The sequence below is a fragment of the Maniola hyperantus genome, chromosome 7 (assembly GCF_902806685.2).
Source record: "Maniola hyperantus chromosome 7, iAphHyp1.2, whole genome shotgun sequence".
NCBI classification, from domain to species: domain Eukaryota; kingdom Metazoa; phylum Arthropoda; class Insecta; order Lepidoptera; family Nymphalidae; genus Maniola; species Maniola hyperantus.
The window spans coordinates 5,120,217-5,139,359 of NC_048542.1; the positions used below are offsets into that span (position 1 = coordinate 5,120,217).

The following is a 19,143-nucleotide window of genomic DNA, read 5'->3' on the forward strand; positions in this document are numbered from 1 at the left end:
TTTTAAAAGATAATACACCTTAGTCCTTACATAATCAATACTAATATATACTGTATATTGTTGTATTATAAATGCGAAAGTGTGTCTGTCTGTCTGTCTGCTAGTTTTTTACGGCCCAACCGTTCAAGCGATTTTGATGAAATTTAGTACAGAGTTAGCTTATATCCCGGGGAAGGATATAGGCTACTTTTTATCCCGGAAAGTTGAAGAGTTCCCACGGGATTTCAAAAAACCTAAATCCACGCGGACGAAGCCGCGGGCATCATCTAGTATTAAATAATCTGTCATACCTATAATTCACTGGTGATGATCCTGCATGATTATAATATTATTATTACGTAGGTAAGTACATGGACACCCAATAGAAAAACCTAGGTAGGCAACTAGGTAGTTATTCTATATGATATTCTATCACTCTTAAATAAAGTTTACATTCTGTGTTGCTTTTTATACATTATTTTTTACCTACTTTAACGTATCTAATTAAATAGGTAGCAAGTAAAAAGTCTTGTAAAAGATACACGTTTTAGTGACGTACCGTTAATAGCTAGGTAGGTACCTACTTAATTATTAAAATTACTCACCAATCGAGTCCAATTTAACTACTTAAGTAATATTTAACAATATTATGTTTGTGTTTCAACTTTTTCTTTTGGTTATTAGAACTGTGAGAGAAGAGTCGAGTCAAGCCATCTGCCATATTAAACAAGACACCCAGAAGTTACAATGCCTATTAGTATACTCTCCAATTTAGTTGCCCAACTTGAAATTGTAAGTCTGCGGGAGCTCTAAGTATCTAAATAAATATAGCCTCAATAGCTCAACGGTTAAGGAGCGGACTCACTTCCGAAAGGTCGCCGGTTCAATCCTCACCCGTTGCACTGTTGTCGTACCCAATCCTAGCACAAGCTTCTCGCTTAGTTGGAAGGGAAAGGGAGGGAAGGGAATATTAGTCAATTAACATGGCTAACATTCTTTAAAAACAATTAAAAAAATAGGATTATTTAGAAATAGATGGATACGGTACAACTTAATATTTAACAAAAGAATTAACTAGGTGGAATGAAAATCATAGTTAGATATTTAATCGTCCAATTTAATCGAAGAACATTATTTTTTAAATAAATTAAATTAGTGGTGCCCCTTGTAACGCGCAGGCAAGGCGCGGCAACGCGTCACAGTGCCGCCAACATTGACAGCTGTCAATCAGATTCAATATGGCCGCTCAGCCGGTTCCCGCCGAACAAACAGGCCTTGCTATCTTTTGGATCTGATGCCGGTTCAATACCAGATGTGTTAGATTAGTATGAAGAAGCTGTATTTTGTAACATGCGTCAGTATTTTAGGGATTAAAGTTTGATGTACCTTACCTACTTACCTGCCACATTAATCATTCGATTTCGATACTTACTCAAGCTTTTACACCTTGGGCATTACTTTATTACATAACTAAGATGAAACCCGCGACTTCGTCCGCAAAGATTCCGATTTTCAAAAAACCCAAGGCAACGATTTTTCTGGACAAAAAGTTATCATCATCATCATGATCAACCCATCGCCGGCTCACTACAGTGCACGGGTCTCCTCTCAGAACGAGGAGGGTTTTGGCCATAGTCTACCGCGCTGGCCATGTGCGGATTGGTAGACTTCACACACCTTTGAGAACATTATGGAGAACTCTCAGGCATGCAGGTTTCCTCACGACGTTTTCCTTCACCGTTAAAGCAAGTGATATTTAATAAATTAAAACGCACATAACTCCGACAAGTTAGAGGTGCGTGCCCGGGATCGAACCCCCGACCTCCGATTAGAAGGCGGACGTCCTAACCACTAGGCTATCACAGCTAATTACAGCACAGGACAAAAAGTAGTTCATATTTATTCTGTCTTCTGCAGATGAGTTCTAAAAACCCCGTGGGAAATCTTTGATATTCCGGGTTTAAAAATTAGCCGATGCCCTTCCCCGTGGTGCAAGCTATTTCTGTATCATCAAAATCGGTTAAACGGATGGACCTGAAAAGCTAGCAGATAGACAGACAGATTATAATATTATAGTAGGTATAGATAAAAACATATAATATCTGTAATTGTACGATTGTACTCCGGTTCCGTAGCCGAATGGCAAAATAACGGAACCCTTATATATTCGTCATGTCTGTCTGTCCGTCTGTCTGTCGGTCCGTATGTCGATGAAAGGTACCATGGTATTTAATACCTGGCACACTTTTTCTCCATAACTGGTGCTGAGGAGATTTGGGACCTAGGAGGTTTGGAGGTAATATAACTCTATAGCTATGTTATATGTACGTAAACATATAACATAGCTATAGAGTTATATTAGGTACCTCCCAGGTACGATTGTACTGACCCTTCATATGCAAGTCCGACTCGCACTTGACTGGTTTTTTATATTAATTTATGATCATCATACTAATGAATTCTCGAGCATGTTGATTTCAGCTTACTATTTTCTTATTTCAGGTATGAGACAAGGACAAGACGGACACTAGTGATGTAACGTAAAAGTGGCACCGCGTCATTTTGACGCATTTGACAATTGGACTAGTGATGTTACACCGACATCGGTAAATTGTGCTTTGACACCGAATGAATACACTCATGCTGACGACAGGTGGAGCGGTGGATGACCAGCCCATGGACGGGAATATGTCTTTTTCATCTTACAAGTAAGTTACAGCTCCTTTTATTCACTAGCTAGTAACTAGTACACTAACAAGTCCCCATAGTCCGCGACAGGTCGAGATGGCAGTCGGGGTATGGATGGGTGGACGCCCCGCACACCCATACTTCACCCGCGTTCGTCCGCACCGGGTTAGTGTTGGGGGTTGTGCGGGTGTGCGGGGCGTCCCCTCCCTGGTTGCCATCTCAACCTGTAGCGTACTTATACATATTTCTAAAAATAAGTTCAGCCTCATTAAGTGTTATCATTATATCAACCTACAGACGTCCACTCTTGAACATAGGCTTTCTCTAGTACCTAAGTGCCGCCAAACCTTGTCCTCAGCCTCCCTCATCCAACCGTATCCCGCCATCCTCTTCATTATAAAGAGTGGTCATTCGCAGGCTGATGTGATGATGATAATGATAATGACCGTCAGTCCATCGTGCCGCAGAGCGCCCCATACTACGCTTTTTAGTACCTCTAGGTACACGATCTCCACTCTATAGATTAAAATAAGGGTTGTTCCGTATTCATCCTTTAACGTCTCCTCCCAAACACTTTTTTTCTTAACTCAACCGACTTGTACTCCTTACTCATCCGACAGCAATTGTTTGTTATTAATTGTAATCACGTAAAGTTTTTTCTTGCTAACGTTATTGATTATTAAAAAATAGTACATAGATTTACGAGTAAGTAGGTATAGAACTCTTCAACCAGTGGTAGTAGCATTGACGATCGCAACATTTGGTTGACAATCGCAGTTTTGGCAAGAGTAACGCAAATTCTGCCAATAAGAATAGCGATAAAAGTAATGTGATAATCAGAACTTTGATGCTATGTCTACTGTTATCTTTAAAAATTGTCTTTGAACTAATTATTGAATCGAAAAGAAAACTAATAAAAGTTGACTATAACGACCGTTGTGTTGTTCGGAATAAGGTCCTCATTTACAAGCTGTATGATAAAACATTAATGATGATATTCGCCGCAAAAACTGTAGCTGTTTTCACATATCATCTTATTAATATATCAAATGCCTTGTTTTTCATAAAGTCCATGTAAAGCCATCATACCCATAAGGGAGAGTACAACAGTACGGTACCTGCGAATGAAGACATTTATTCGAAAAAGCGCAGACAAGAAGCTTTGTCCAATCGAAAGCAGAATTCGGATGATTACTTATACTTGGAAATCGCGGTCAGCTTTCGATGCATCATTAACAGCATTACCCGATTTAATTATTAGCTTTTTGTCGCGGCGAAACTCTAGAATTCGATATTTATAATCGGTGAAAATAAGATATACGACTCTTAAAAATTCGTAAACGCATAATTGCGATATGAAATTTATAGCAAGAGGTATGTATCCTTCACAGTTTCGAAACTTTCGAAAAAACTTTGTTTATTGAAACCTGTAGAATAAAATATGATGTATTTATGTTCAAATATTGATGTTACGTTATCTGAAGAAACTATTTTACTTCCAATTGTTAAAATTATTTCTTAGTAATTATTGTTATTAAAATGTTTCGTTACAACTTTACGTTATGTGAAAACTATGGCACAGTCCACAGATGAACTGTTTTATTTTTGAAGAATGCGAAATCTTTGTCCAGAATCGAGATTTCGTAGAGCTAGTCTGTGTTGTAAGCAAATTAAGTTGGCAACTCTGTAACTTTTAGTTAGTTGTGGTATTAGACTTTACCTTTACGTATCTATCTTATTACTTGATACCTAATGGATATTTGACGATGCACGGATCACATTGTGGACTTTTTAAAAATAAAAACCTATTTTATTGTTATAAATTTTATTTATTGTTTCCGTAAGAAATATAAGAACTTAAACGTTGGTAGGCAGGTACCTATAACCTACATGAAGTATTGTAATAATTTCATTGAGGTTTATACAGGTTTGTATCCGGATACGCGGTGGATATTTTTTGTTCTTTGCAGTACTTAATTACAATCACAAAAAAATGATTTATTATGTTTGTACTTCGACTAGGTACATGAGATTTAATAACTACTAGACTTACCTAACAGTAAAAGTTTTTGAACCTGAAATCCTGAATTGATTCTGATGAAAGACTATGCCAAAGGTGGATACATCATCATCATCATCACGATGAACCTATCGCGAGCCACGGGGCTCTTCTCAGAATAAGAACGGGCCATAGTCTGCCACGCACGCTGGCCCAGTGCGCATCGACAGAATTCACACATCCTGGAGAACATTATGGCGAACTCTCAGGCATGCAGATTTCCTCACTAAGTTTTCCTTCTCCGTTAAAACATATGATATTTACGTAATTGCATGAAACGCACATAAGTCCGAAAAGCTAGAGGTGCGTGCTCGATATCGAACTCCCGGCCTTCCGAATAGGTCGTCGACGTCGTCGTAACCATTAACTAGGCTATAAGGGTACGTATTAGTCTACCTAGTAAAAGAGGCAAGATGCTTGGACAAAAACTTAATTTACAAAAACCTATATGTTATGTCTAAAAAGCTGCATAAATAGTACTAGTTATTCTAATTTAATTTAATTTGCATTATGTCAGTATAATTTTAGATAGCAAGGTAAAAAATTTATTCCAAATTCCAATAGAAAAAAAGATTAATATTTTGTGTAAAAAAGTAAAAGTATATAGAGCGCGACAGGTCGAGATGGCAGTCGGGGAAGGAACGCCGCGCACACCCGTACAATCCCCGCACTAGAGTGACGTGCGGCTGTACGGGGCGTCCCGCTGCCTCATACCCTCGACACCTCAACATGTCGCGGACTATATTATTTTGTATTTGGATCTTCGTGGTGTCCTATAAATGTATGTACAAATACGCATTCATGTTCATCCATAGCATAGCTACGTAATAGAAATAGCTTTAGTTTTGAATCGTCCATGGCATGTCTACTTTACTTGCGGTTTGTCAGTAAATTTATTTTATAGCCAACTGATGTCCATGAAGGTGGGTACAGAATGAGTTCAATCTCGTAAACCTCTGCTAAGGTCAACAGTTTTCATTCAGAACCGCAGTATGGTTTTAATTAATTTTGTACTTTCAAGTAAATAAATACGAAGCAATTACCGAACGTAAAAAGCCGTTGACCAATGAATTCGTCAGGCGGTTACAGTCCTCAATCGGGCACCTTTCATTTTAAAAAAAGAACCATACGCCATTTCATGTCAATTTTTGAATAATTCATCGTGCGAATGCGCGAGCGCATCGATTGATGCAAGCAAAAAGCGCGCGTTCGCTAATCTCCGCCGTCTTTCGCGTCGCATCGGGCTTCCTCGGGACTCAGTACTGCCAACCATTTATTATTCAACTACTTTTTGCAGTCACGCTGAGCAAGGACATAACCGGGAATGCATTTATTTGATAAATGATGTTTTTTTCTAAAACCCCAAAGCAGAGATTTTTTCACACAATTTTTCGGTGTCAATATTGAAAGGTGATTTTTTGCCCTTATCTGTGAGAATCATTCACGTGGATTTAATTAAAAGAACGTTATTAATATTGTTTAGAGGTTTCTTGCTACAAGGGTAGCGTACAAACAAGCGTATAGATAGTACAAAAAACGATTGATATGTATTGTAATGATTTACAGTGAAGTTAATAGATTAAAGTAATTAGGCTTGCGCTATTAGTTATATTATAATATCTTATTATTCATTTACCATTTTAGTTTTTATTGCATCTGTCCTCATCTTAGATACAGCAAGATGTTGTTAACAGTTACGAAATAATTAATTTAATACCAAATTCGGTTCTGACCGTTAAGCCAATTACAAGTATCATCATGATGCTTGGAGTGCAGAAAAAATATAGTATTCGAATTTCCGAGCGTTCATCCCCCGCGCCCGCACGTCCGCCGCGCCTCGATGCCGCGTCTCGACTGTACGTGATTGGTTTATTAATTAGGCGAATCATCGTCGGGTTCCATTTTTAAAAATAGGCGGGATTCTTGCTGTGCGACTTTTCTTTTTAATTTTGGCCGGCGTTGAACGCAATTAGAGTTACCAGTATACTTTTTGTGTCAATTCCGTTACTGACGAGAAAGGCAATTTAAAATTCTGTGTAACATACCCAATTAACAAGATAATCTTAGGTTATTTGGAAAAAATTATAAATTAAAATTTTAATCTTTACCAATCCTATTTTTCCACCTCCAAATTAGGCTACATACCTGCCTACCCTACATACATGATCCTGCTGATGTTATTGTCAACTTCATAAAGAAGAAAAAAAAACAATATCTCCATTTAAATATGAAAGGATGATGGACGTTCTATATCGATGTTGATTGTTGACATTAATAGGGTTCTACTTATAGGTCAACAGTAGGTAACAGGTAAAGGTAGGTGTATGATTTGTTCACAATAAACAATTATTGAACAATGATAATAATAATTTAACCATTTTCATAAGCATCCTTTAAAACGTCGATTAAAAAGTTAAAAGCTCGAACGCGAACTGAGGTCAAACAGAAAAATAAAGTAAAAAAAGTCTGTTCGCGGTCCGTCCTAAAGTTATGTCTCCCGATGGATACCGTTAGGATGCCATCGGAGCCTAAAATGAGATTAAAAAAACTGAAAACTATGCCAATTGCCAGTATTCGGAATCCGTTTTGTCTGCCATAAGGTTTGGGCTCTCGGTTTTTTTCTAACATTGTAGTCGGACATAAAAGTTTAACACTTCTGCGTCCATTAACGGGTAATTTAAGAGTCCAAAATGGTTAAAACATAGCTTTTCATCATCGTCATTTCAGCTTCGGACTTCCACCGTTTTTTTGTCAACGAGGAAGTGAGAGAGAGAAATCTTCTTAAGATGCCCGATGTCCGGCGAAAGACACCGGGTTATATATTATAGAACATTTTTCCCTGCTAAAATCCCCTCACTTTCCCGCCACCCTCTTTATGTCTAATCTGTCTTGCTAAAGAGCGCTCCACACTACGTTTGCTCAAACACGAGTCTGCGTTTACTTTTGAACTTACACTCTTCGCATCTATGGTGCTCCCTATTAACCTAAATTGCACACCCACAGAGAAGAAGACACTGTAGCCAGTTAAAACCAATAAACGTAAATAGCAGTGCAGTCGCAAAATCTCAACGCAGAAACATTTCGAGGGCCAGACAAGTCGGCTGACCGCTACTAAGTAAGACGGAACATAAATTCTTCAAAGGGCTAAACAAAACAAAAAATCAGAAAACCCCTTTTAAAAGAGCTACCGAACTATAATTTATGGTTCGCCCAGCGACGGCCATCGGTCCAAATAAAAATAAAATTGGTTATGCAAGAGCCAGTTTTGTAAGCAAAAGGTTCCGTAGCAAGAAGTAGGATCTTAGAGATCTAAAAAAATCCTAGCCACAGGTATACAGTAGGGGGTAGAAAATATTGTACATCGACCTTTAAAATGAGATTTCGGCTTTGTAGAGCGTTGTCTCTATCACTCATACCTATGTGACGTTTTGTCGGTCTCAATGACAGAGACAACGCTCTACAAAACCGCTATCTCTTTCTAAAGGTCGATGTACAATATTTCCTGCCGCGTACTGTAGTATAGTGGTCTTTCTGCTTTTGGCACGGTGGTATAAATATTTTTTAATTCAGAATTTTAAAAGTATCTTTGAATCCCTATGAGATTATGCCAGGCCCATAGCACAGCCCATAGTACCCGAAGTAGGTACTGCAATCAGAATCATTCTTCAATCTACTACTTTCTTTAAACATCATAGATCACTAATTGGCTGAGGAAAAGACACCGCGAGAACACTTTGAAAAATACCCACATCTGATGAATCTCTATTTTATGTTTACGCTTATGTCATGGTTAAGTTAAACATTTTTTCCCATGTCTATTTTAGACTAAGAGTAAGTACCTCATCATATTTCGACCCACAGGTCCGACCTACCTTATGAGACCGATTGCGTACCCCAATCTATTTGATTATGGCAATTTGGATACGGAACTCTGAAAAGCATTCGAAACGGAGACGCAAAACGGTGAAATTGGAAATAATTTCAAGATAGCATCGTTCGCCGGTAACTTTCAATTTCTTGCGTTTGCAAATTTTTGTTTGTTTGTTTTTTTGTTTGCCTTGTAAGTTATGGTCATGCTTCGGTCGGTATTAGTTGCAAGGATATATTTTATTGGTACGAACGATAGTCAACTTGCCGAAATCTCCTTTTTAGGGTTCCGTACCCGAAGGTTGCCAACGGGAGCATATTACTAAGACTCCGCTGTCCGTCCGTCCGTCTGTGTGTCAGCGAGCTGTATCTCATGAACCATAATAGGCAGAGACCTGAAATTTTCTCAGAATGTGTAGACTGTAGGTATTTCTACTGTCGCTATAACAACAAATACTAAAAATTTTAAAATTGCCACCATGAAGTTTTTAAAAAAATTAAAAAGAGTTATTTCTTTTACGCTAGTACGGAACCCTTCCTGTGCGAGTTCGATTGGCACTAGACCAATTTTTAACGTTTGAAGCGTACCCAGTTTGAGAACTAGTTAGGTTAGGTAGATAGTAGATAGATACTTACGTACGGTCTATAATAAAATACCTGTCTAGTCCTGTCTATGTAGTTCTCCAACTTCGTTTATGTGCATGATTGCTAGATCAGAATTTTACAAGTAAATTTGATTTATGGCCAGTCGTGACGTGCGAGGCAATAGCGTCAATTTCTTGGCCACCGTGCCCATAAGGCATGCGAAAATAATTCACCCCGCGTTTTTTTAGAGCGCAATCGACCGGTTTTTTCGTTCGCATCATCATCGTCATCATGATCAACCCATCGGCTCACTACAGAGCATGGGTCTCCTCTCAGAGTGAGAAGGATTTTGGCAATAGTCTACCACGCTGGCCATGTGCGGATTAGTAGACTTCACACACTTTTGAGAACATATGGAGAACTCTCATGCATGCAGGTTTCCTCACGATGTTCCTTCACCGTTAAAGCGTGATAGGTATTTAATTACATACTTAAAACGCACATAACTCCGAAAAGTTAGAGGTGCGTGCCCGGGATCGAACCCCCGACCTCCGATTAGAAGGCGGACGTCCTAATCATGTTCGTTCGCATATTATGAAGTTAAAAGTATAAATATTATAGGTAGGTGTAGTAACAGATTAGCGAAGTTGCAAAATATCGCAAGTCCGTTATCAGTGATCTAAATACGGCTTCAAAAGGCAACCGTATGAGGAGCAAATTAGAAAGCTGATCGACTTCGATCATTGATTAATATCGTTATGACCCGAACACGTTATGAGTAAAGGCTTTTAATAATATCAACTGTGTCCACTGACATGATTATACTATACAAGTGCGCTGGAAAAGGTTTGCCATACAAAATCTTAGTAATTTTTTGTGCTGATTCGAACGCGCCTCACCAAGCGAACCGGAACAAAAATTGACACTTTGTGCTAAGTGGTCCCCGTGTTGTTGACAGATGTCCCATCCCTAACATTTAGTTCCGAGTACGTTCACGGCATGACGCTCACAGCTACAACCAGCGCCAAAAGGCGAAAAAAAGTCGCTTCTAAAACAGGTCGGCAATGCAGAGCCAGCGTACCTACTTGAATTAGTAGAGGTCAGTGATTGTGACACAACCATAACAGCTATTAGGATATATTATTTAGATTAGAAATAAAAGTAATACTAATTATATGAATAAGATTAGGGACTTAAGAACAGGGGAAAGACCATTTTTTGTGAAATAGAAATGGAAAGATTTTTCATTTAAATAAACTTTTACAAGTGCTTTTGAAACTTCAAGTGAATCAACTATGATGGGTTGGGAACGCCCTTCTTACCGAGAACAAGAAACTCTGGGGTTGCTCCTATCAAATATACAATTTGCAATAATATTACCTATGGCATGTGTGAAACTATATAGCTAAGGTTGAAAAAAGCAAGCCTTATTTCGAAAATAATGCCTCTTCAAAAATTTCACAAGGCTATGGATCGTACCCTCAAAATACAGAGAGATCGTACCTTTCACACTACACATGAACCCTTAAATTAAATGAAGTTTGTTTATCGTGATAAGTTCTCGCTACATAATATGTACACTACAGACATGCCTGTCATAAATAATATCTTTCGTAAATTGTAAAAAATGGAATTATTATTAGTGGAAATAATAATTCCATTTCTTACAATCCACATGACAGTTACACTCTATCAGATATACTATTGGATCATCCTGGTCGTAAAACAAATTAAAAGCTATAATAGCTCTTAGTTCTTATTAAAACGTAATCCTATGTTTATTAAATTGCAATTCAGCAACAACTGTTCCGTCCTGTCCTAGATCATCGATAAGTATCGCATCCCTCGGACTAACACCAAATAAATAATTCATACATACCTCACGCGGCAGATGGATATTATAAACTTATTAAAAACAACTATTTTAATTGCCACCACTTCTTGTTAACTTCGGCTATACGGGGTGTTTCGAATGCCGATGTCTATCTCGAAAATTGAGGAAACATTGTAAAAAGGATTCAGGAGGTATAATAATGAAATAAATGACGGCATGTGGCCGCGGCGCGGTCAGCACAATGGTAAAATTATACAACTCTAAGGGTAATTGAATTTTTAAGCATCCTGAGTGCAGTCTCCAGTATAACAATTAATTTACAAAATAGCAAACATTATAGTTTAATAGAAAGTTAACTTGTTATATGTATTGTTTAAGTGCAGGTATATTATTTTTAATAAAAAATAGAAATATTGACAGTTCATATCAGACAAACTGTCGCAATGAGGTACCTGTTTATTTGTTAACTTTATGTTCTAATTTTGATGACTTTGTTATCCTATAAAAATATTTGTCAAACAAACTTAAACAGATTCATTTTTGACGCGTCCTGTATACCTAGTAGGTATTAAAAACAAATATATAAGAATTATAAGATTCTTAGTTAATTACGACACAAACTTTTCTGTTGTCTACATTTTTAATAGTCTCAATATTCGTAGTAAGTTATTTTGTCAGGAAAAAAACATTTTTCAACAGATAAAACTTGTGAAAATAGACACAAAGTCTCGCACTTACGTACCTACAAGGAGGCCTGACCCCAAATGAAATGGGACAAGGGCAAGAGAAAGAAGAAGAAGAAAGAGGAATCACAGTGGTAGATTCACTTGATTATTAAAAAATACTTCGTTTTTCTATTCCTATACCATAGACTTATAAATACTAATACTCCTCTTACATAAATACTCAAAGACTAAAATGCTATCTGTTTATCCGTTTGACAACCGTTTCTATGAACAGTCAAAGCCCAAAGCACGATCAATGCGCACGCGATTTTGCATCGACAAAGCGTTGCAAAAGTCACAGCGAGTTGTCGTACTGATTGTGTTTCGGCAGAGTGAACTAGACTGAAGAAACTCTCGGTTTGATCCTGAATCGACGCTATGTCAAATATGTATGGGTGACATGAAATCAAAGAATAGGTTAATAGCTTGTTAATAGGCTACCGAGCGTCAAAGGAACATTTGACGCCTGCCAGTGACGTCGAAGCCTCGACGTTTTGTTACAAGTAACTGTCTTGAACTGTAGTTTCGGTTGTTGGATAGCGCGCGTAGAGACCGCTAAAAATCGTAACGCGTCACGATTCTCGGTATATCACGATCAAAACTATCAATAACCATTTGTCAAAATCGGCAGCTCACTGACCTAGTTACAATCAAGTCTTATGGGCTGTACAAAATAATTGTATAGTTAGTAATTACTTACAATAATATCTTATTATTGTTACTTTAAAATCAGGCATCGAATTAAGAATATATTTTCAACTTGGTATAAAACTTCCTTGTTTTAAAATCTGTAAAAAAACACCAGTAGTTTGTAAGTTAGATTAGAAAGTCGTAGAGCCTGTAGTTTAGTTTCTTACTCAAATAAATTAATTGTATGACCAACAGCCATCGAACAGCTTATAAAATACATAATCCGTTAGGGCCACTGTTTATTACCCTTTCACTCTGTAATGTCGTATTTCTCATTGCTGAGGGTCGTGATCCCTGACCATTAATCACGTAATGGTAGGAGGTTTCTTTAGGTAATAACGCTGTGGGCTCCCAAATTCTCCCCCACTTGACTCTATTCTTGAGCGACATTCAAGATTGATATCTAATATGTTAGTCCATTTGTTTGGCAAAGATATGTCCAGATGCTTAGGGCTATAATAAAGAGGAGAGAGGAATGGGAAAGATATAAAAGAAGAGAGAACAACTAGATGGCCAGTACGAAGTATTGCACTGCGATTCGTCCTGATCTGAAGACATGTGCGATTCACCCTGCCAACGGGCAGTAGTCCGTAAGAATTTTTTCCTCCACCTAAGAAAAAAGTAAACGAGGTTGCAAGAAGGTGTGCTCTTAGGCCTGATGGTAAGTGACAACCGTTGCAGTACCATCTGTATTACTAGAACAGCTGTCGATAGAAGCCCGGATGTCTGGCTTTGGTATATATTTTATTTTAATCGATGTAGTCACTAAGTTATTCTCCAACTTGCAAAACTGCTAAATTATTTAATTCTCTTGCAAATATATTTCTATCTCTCTACATTATACCCTTCTTTGCTAAGGGTCGTGGTCCGTATCCATCAATCGCAATAGGTTTGGGCTAAATCTTGGGCTATACGATGGACTCTGGCATATTTCCGCAAATATTTTGCGTACAATTTTTCATTTCTTGTGCCACTTTTAACTGTACTTTACTGCAATCACACGTTAAAGTAGGTGTCTAGGTGATGTTGCACTCTACCTAGTAGGGGCCTGTTCACTCTTCTTTTGAAGATACAAATATTGTAACTGGCAGGGAAAACGGAAGCCGGGATGGCATTTATATTCTAACCGTGCGTATTAGAACGAGGAGTTCTTTATTCAATTCATTATGTATCTGTATTATGACAAATAAACGCTTGCATGTAAAATAATTATATCATGGTGCATCTACGACGCACCGCCAAGGTGGTTTTTATGTTATTATCCAATTGCAGCAGCCAACAAGTGGTTAAAGACAAAGTTGTTAATTAATCGCGTTTCTTGCATTAGTAAGAAACAATTGTTTGTAATGTCATGTCCCTCTTGATATGGACACTTGTGCAGGTACCTAGTATTTTCATGATAAAACCTGTGATAAAACTATGCAGGAAAGTAATCAAGAGCTTGAAAGAAATAAGATCCTAAATTTTTTTTATCCTGGGTTATACACAAAGTTTTTAATGATTTTCATTAATTTCAATTCGTAGAACAGAACAAATGATTTGAGAACGCTTTTTTGAATGCGTACAGTTACCTACTCATATACAGAGTAGATGCATTTGAATATTATAATGAATATGTTACTAGGTAAGAACTTGCATGCTATGAAAAAGCTACTTGGTATCTATATGGCGCAAGAGCTGAATGAGAAGCAAATTTCAGCACTGTAAATAAAAGTGACGTCAGCAGCATTTCTTCGAAACCCGATGTAAACGAGTCTTACTTTACCGTCACACGTATTTTCAATAGGTACCTATGGCAGACCTTCTTACGCTTCTTGAGGCTCTTTTGCGCCTTTTATAGATGTTCTCGTGGTATACTTATTCTACTTCAGAATTTACTGTAATATACAGGGTGTAACCAGAACGCTGGCAAAAACTAAGACAGGTGGTAGTTAGTACTGATGATCACTGATATGATACCTCAAAAGAAACCTGTGCTTTTGTGAAAATTTACGATACATTGCAAATAAAACATCTGACTGACGCTAGAGTTCAACGAACGTTGCGTAAGTAGGCCACTCGTAGTCAATGCCGCGTTATAGGGCGGGCTATACATTGCGGGTTTGAAAAATTGTTATTGGTATTGGTTTGTGTTTAGGTAGTATAACAATAACGCTAAGTTTTTGCTAGCTTTCTGGTTACACCCTGTAATTATAACTTCGGAACTGAAAAATGTAACTTTTATTTTTAGTAAGAAAAGCAAAAGCATAATCTGTGCCATAATTTTAAACAGTCAAAGGTAGCGACGCAGTAAATGCACTTTGTGTTAGGTAATTCCTTATCAGTGCATTCTTATCATTATCACAAGTGCGTCGTCCTTCCACTGATAACCAGATTTGCAATTGCTGAGATAAATGTAATCGGACGCACGTGGAGGGATAATGTAAAAAGAAAATACGAAGAACTGAAGGGTTATTTCTTGATTGAGTTCCTACGTTCCTTTCATTAATTTTATACGAACTATTCACTGTCTACTACTACTGATAGACCAATTATAATAATTTCTAAAATGTCTCAACCACGACGCGTGCGCGAACTGAGTCCCTGTGAAAAAGGATGCCGGATGGGTTCGAAACTAGTCTGGCTAAGGTCGACGAAATATGTGAGAAGCCGTTTTATCATACATGTATAATGGAAATCACTCACGATAGTTTAAACGTTAAAACTTCTAAGGGCGTGCAATTTTTTTCATCTAATCTTCTGTCTCGTTTTTAACACAGCTATAAAAATATTAATATAAAATAGCTCTTAAAAAGTAAATGTTCCAGCTTTTCAGGCTTAGAAACGTCCAAAAAACTGATGTAACTAGTTTAATAATTTTTCATTTTATACATGATTAGGTGTTGCCGCCTTTAATAAATCACTATGATATTCAATTACTTATTTTTATTAAAATAACATAATAATTATGTTATTTTAATAAAATGTGTTGAATTGATGTGACGTAATTTTAGTGTATTTATAATGAAATATGGGAAATTGGAATACGAAAAACTGTTTCTTCGTTATAGCATCATCCATAGAGCAAAACAAATGGCATTATCAATGCTTTTAAAAATGTATATGGAATAAGTTCATGAGCTTTTTTCGACATTATTGAGTTCCCAGGGAAAGATCCAGTTATTAAATGGTATAATAATATGGTATGGCATATTCTAAGTATTTTCGTAGACAGTGGTTTCCACGAAGCGATTGTTTGCAGCTCCCAGTATAGCGTTTGTTGATATATTGATGCTTTCTGACAATGCCTTGTTTGCTTCTGCGCAGATATTTTTAGTTACGGCAGTAATCGACAGTCTTGTCAACTTTAACATATTCAAAGTCTACAAAATGTAGAAGGCGAGTAGTATGTAAAGTCTTTAAATAATCCGTACAAAATGACTCCTCACGCGCCCTTTTAACTCTGTGGGTCAACTGTCATGTCAAAAGTACGGTTCACCTATAAAATGAGGATTAAAATCGTACAAAATGGCGCGCGAGGAGTTAAATTTTACGCGTTATACCTACTTCTCTAGGTTAGCCCGCTTCCATCTTAGAATGTATCATCACTTACCACCAGCTGAGATCGCAGTCATGGGCTAACTAGTATCTGAATGATAAACAATCTCGTCACGTCGTCCTTGAAGCTGCAGTTGCCATAAGATCATTGAAAGATAGCAAAAATATATAATTACTAGCTGATGCCCGCGACTCCGTCCGCGTGGAATTAGGTTTTTTAAAAATCCCGTGGGAACTCTTTGATTTCTTATTGATTATCTATACCCATGCAAAAAATCACGATAATACGTTGAAGTTATTGAAGGATAAACCATCAAACCGATAAACCAACAAACAAACACACTTTCGCATTTATAATAAGGGATTATAGAACTGCAATACCTATAAGGATAATTGAGATTTTACGATGAGAATTAAAACATCGTTACGTACGAAACCTTCATATGTAGGCGGGCGGTGCATTTCGCATGCTGCATGTTGCATCATAGGTATAGATTCGACCTGTTTCAGCGGATTATAGCAAATTAAGCTTTTGGTTCATTGTATATCATGGACTTCCGCAAAATAACGCCTGCATCTATACAACATATTAAGAAAAGTTAAAGGAGACAAAATAATTAGTATAATTTATATAAAAAAGGTGAATATCTTCATGGCATCTAGATATATAGGAGGAAGGTTAACAAGGTCCTATTACATTAACTTCTTACAATTAACATAGAAATAATATAATCTCTGATTAAAGATAAATGTTTCTCTTTTGTAAAACGCGTTCGAAACAACCTGCGCAGACATGTGAACCATTGATAAGCTATCAGATAAGCGATCTTTATCAGATGCAACGGAGCGAGCACTTCGAAATACCTTCTAGTGCACTTATATTATAGATATTAATATTAATTGTTACTAGTTTAACTACTGATTTTCTACCTGCAGGCTGCAGATTTAAGTCTGGAATCAAGTAAAACACTATAGTTTTAAACCTAAGAATATAATATGTTTTTAATTAGTGTTTATAAAGTCACCGTACCTTAGATGAAGTTTTCTTCTATACTTATATTTAAAATTGTTCTCATGTAAGTGAACTTTTGTCCTTTTTTGAGAAAATAAAGTCTTTAAACCTAAGTAAAACAAAAACAAATTATACTAACTAAGCAACATAGTATTATAGAGCCACTAAATAGCAATAATGTTCTGATACAAATTTTTCTGACAAAGAAATATCATGAAACTTTTATCATCATTGAAATTATTATCTTATGTTAACTTTCACGAACTAAGTGAAGAAACATGACTCATACCAGTTTCCCAGTCGGCAAAAACTTCAAATCTTCGGAAGTAGGAAGCGGCGATCATCAAATCGATTGTCAGAGAAAAGTCTATATATCACACTTTTCAGAGATGGCTCGCGGAACGCTGACGCCGCGCCGTCAACAATGGGCATTGTCTCGGTTTATTTGAAAATAATCGACACATCACCCTGTGGTACGATTTTGATGATCGATTCGCTGTGTTCAGCTGGTTTGTGAAATATCTAAAGCAATTGAATCATTAGTTCATTTTTGAGTCATATCATTAGAGTCAACTAAGCCAAATATCTTCAAATAGACTAAAGGAGAAATCGAAGGCCGAAATTGAGTATAACGAAGAATTTTATCGAATTTCTGCTGAAAGCCAGTTTATTCCCTGGAAGTGCAGCGCATATTATATGAAAATAGCTTATGCTCGCGACTTCGTCCGCGTGGGCTACACAAATTTCAAACCCCTATTTCACCCTCTTAGGGGTTGAATTTTTAAAAATCCTTTCTTAGCGGATGCCTACGTCATAATAGCTACCTGCATGCGAAATTTCAGCCCTATCCATCCAGTAGTTTGAGCTGTGCGTTGATAGATCAGTCAAGTCAGTCAGTCACCTTTTCCTATTATATATTTAGAGGAGTTTTTGTGGGCTTCTTTATAGCTAAACTCGCGGTATCTTATTTTTCGTCCCTTTAAAACAGTGAAAATTATTAAGAAGCGATAGGTACACAAGAACATTAATGTAAAATCTATTTGAATAGAATAAAATTGAATTTAACTTAGGTCCATCCATGCCTAAGGAAATTAGAAGACAAAAAAACACCTCTTTGGAAGAGGTTGAGTTTCCTTTCAAAGTGATATATTTTTGTTCCTTGTTTTGTTCCCAAGGACCTACTTAACTTTCGTCTTCTAAAAAGGAGAGCATCTCTTACCGGGTTAAATCAAATAAAAGTTTCAAAATTAATGAAGTAGGTATTTGCTGCTTATAGTCTACGTAATAATAATCCATCATCGATATTATTATTTATCTCGTCTATAGGTAAACAGTCGATCAGATTCCATTGTTTTTCTCATTATTCGCGTGCAAACATAAATAAGAACCGCACAAATCACAATCGAACAGACTCTTAGAAAACGCATTCCGCTCTGTCTAAACAAATCACTGGGTGAAAACATGTCAGATTTATTGTAAACTTTATATACGTATTAGTTATTACATAATCTTCTGAAAATCTTCAAGTTGACACACCCTAGCTACGCACGGGTAGGCTTACCAATAATTCCAAATGTTAAGTGTCTAATTCTATTTATAATAATATGCTAGCTTCGCTCCAGTGGAAATGTCCAAAAATTCTGCCCAATTCCTTGTCAAAACTAAGTAGTACAAAAGGGAACCTCTGTGCAAAATTTCAGCTTTCTAGGTCCAAGGGTTTGGACTGGGCGTTGATGAATCAATCAGTGAGTTAGGAATTCGTTTTTTTAGACATTTTTTTTGGTACAAAAAAAATATTTCAAGATTTTAAATTGGTCAAAAAATGTTTTTCAGCCCTTCAGTACCTACTATATTTTTTTATTTCGGGACTACGTCAAAGCAACTTTAAGAGTAGAATGTATTTTATCCTCGCTTTTCAATTTTATTATCGTTTAATTTAAAATCATGTTAAACACCTATGTGCTAGTATGTATATGGCTATTATTTTGCAGTCATAAATCAAGGTTTTGATTGAGCTGACTGCTGGCTGAACTTTATTAGAGAACGTCACATAACTTGTCAGTGTTATGTGACTGCGAGAGATTGTCATCTTGAAAATGTTTGTGTAGCGTCAGCAAAAGATTATTTCTTTGAAATTTTTATTAAAAAAACGCTCATTTCCTTACTC

At 36.9% G+C, this 19,143-nt stretch overlaps 1 protein-coding gene across 2 annotated transcripts in view; it reads left to right on the forward strand.

The window, feature by feature from the left end:
- The window catches only part of Sox15 (Sox box protein 15), a 126,560-nt gene that overhangs the window by 7,460 nt on the left and 99,957 nt on the right, over positions 1–19,143 (forward strand). The window contains exon 2 of one of the 2 annotated variants that reach the window (XM_034970337.2): positions 2,482–2,687. In XM_034970337.2, coding sequence (XP_034826228.1) covers positions 2,608–2,687 — 80 coding nt within the window. In that variant the 5' untranslated portion in view covers positions 2,482–2,607. Of the gene's footprint in view, positions 1–2,481; positions 2,688–16,907; positions 17,041–19,143 lie in introns of those variants that run through there. The other variant, XM_069499891.1, reaches the window with a different exon arrangement.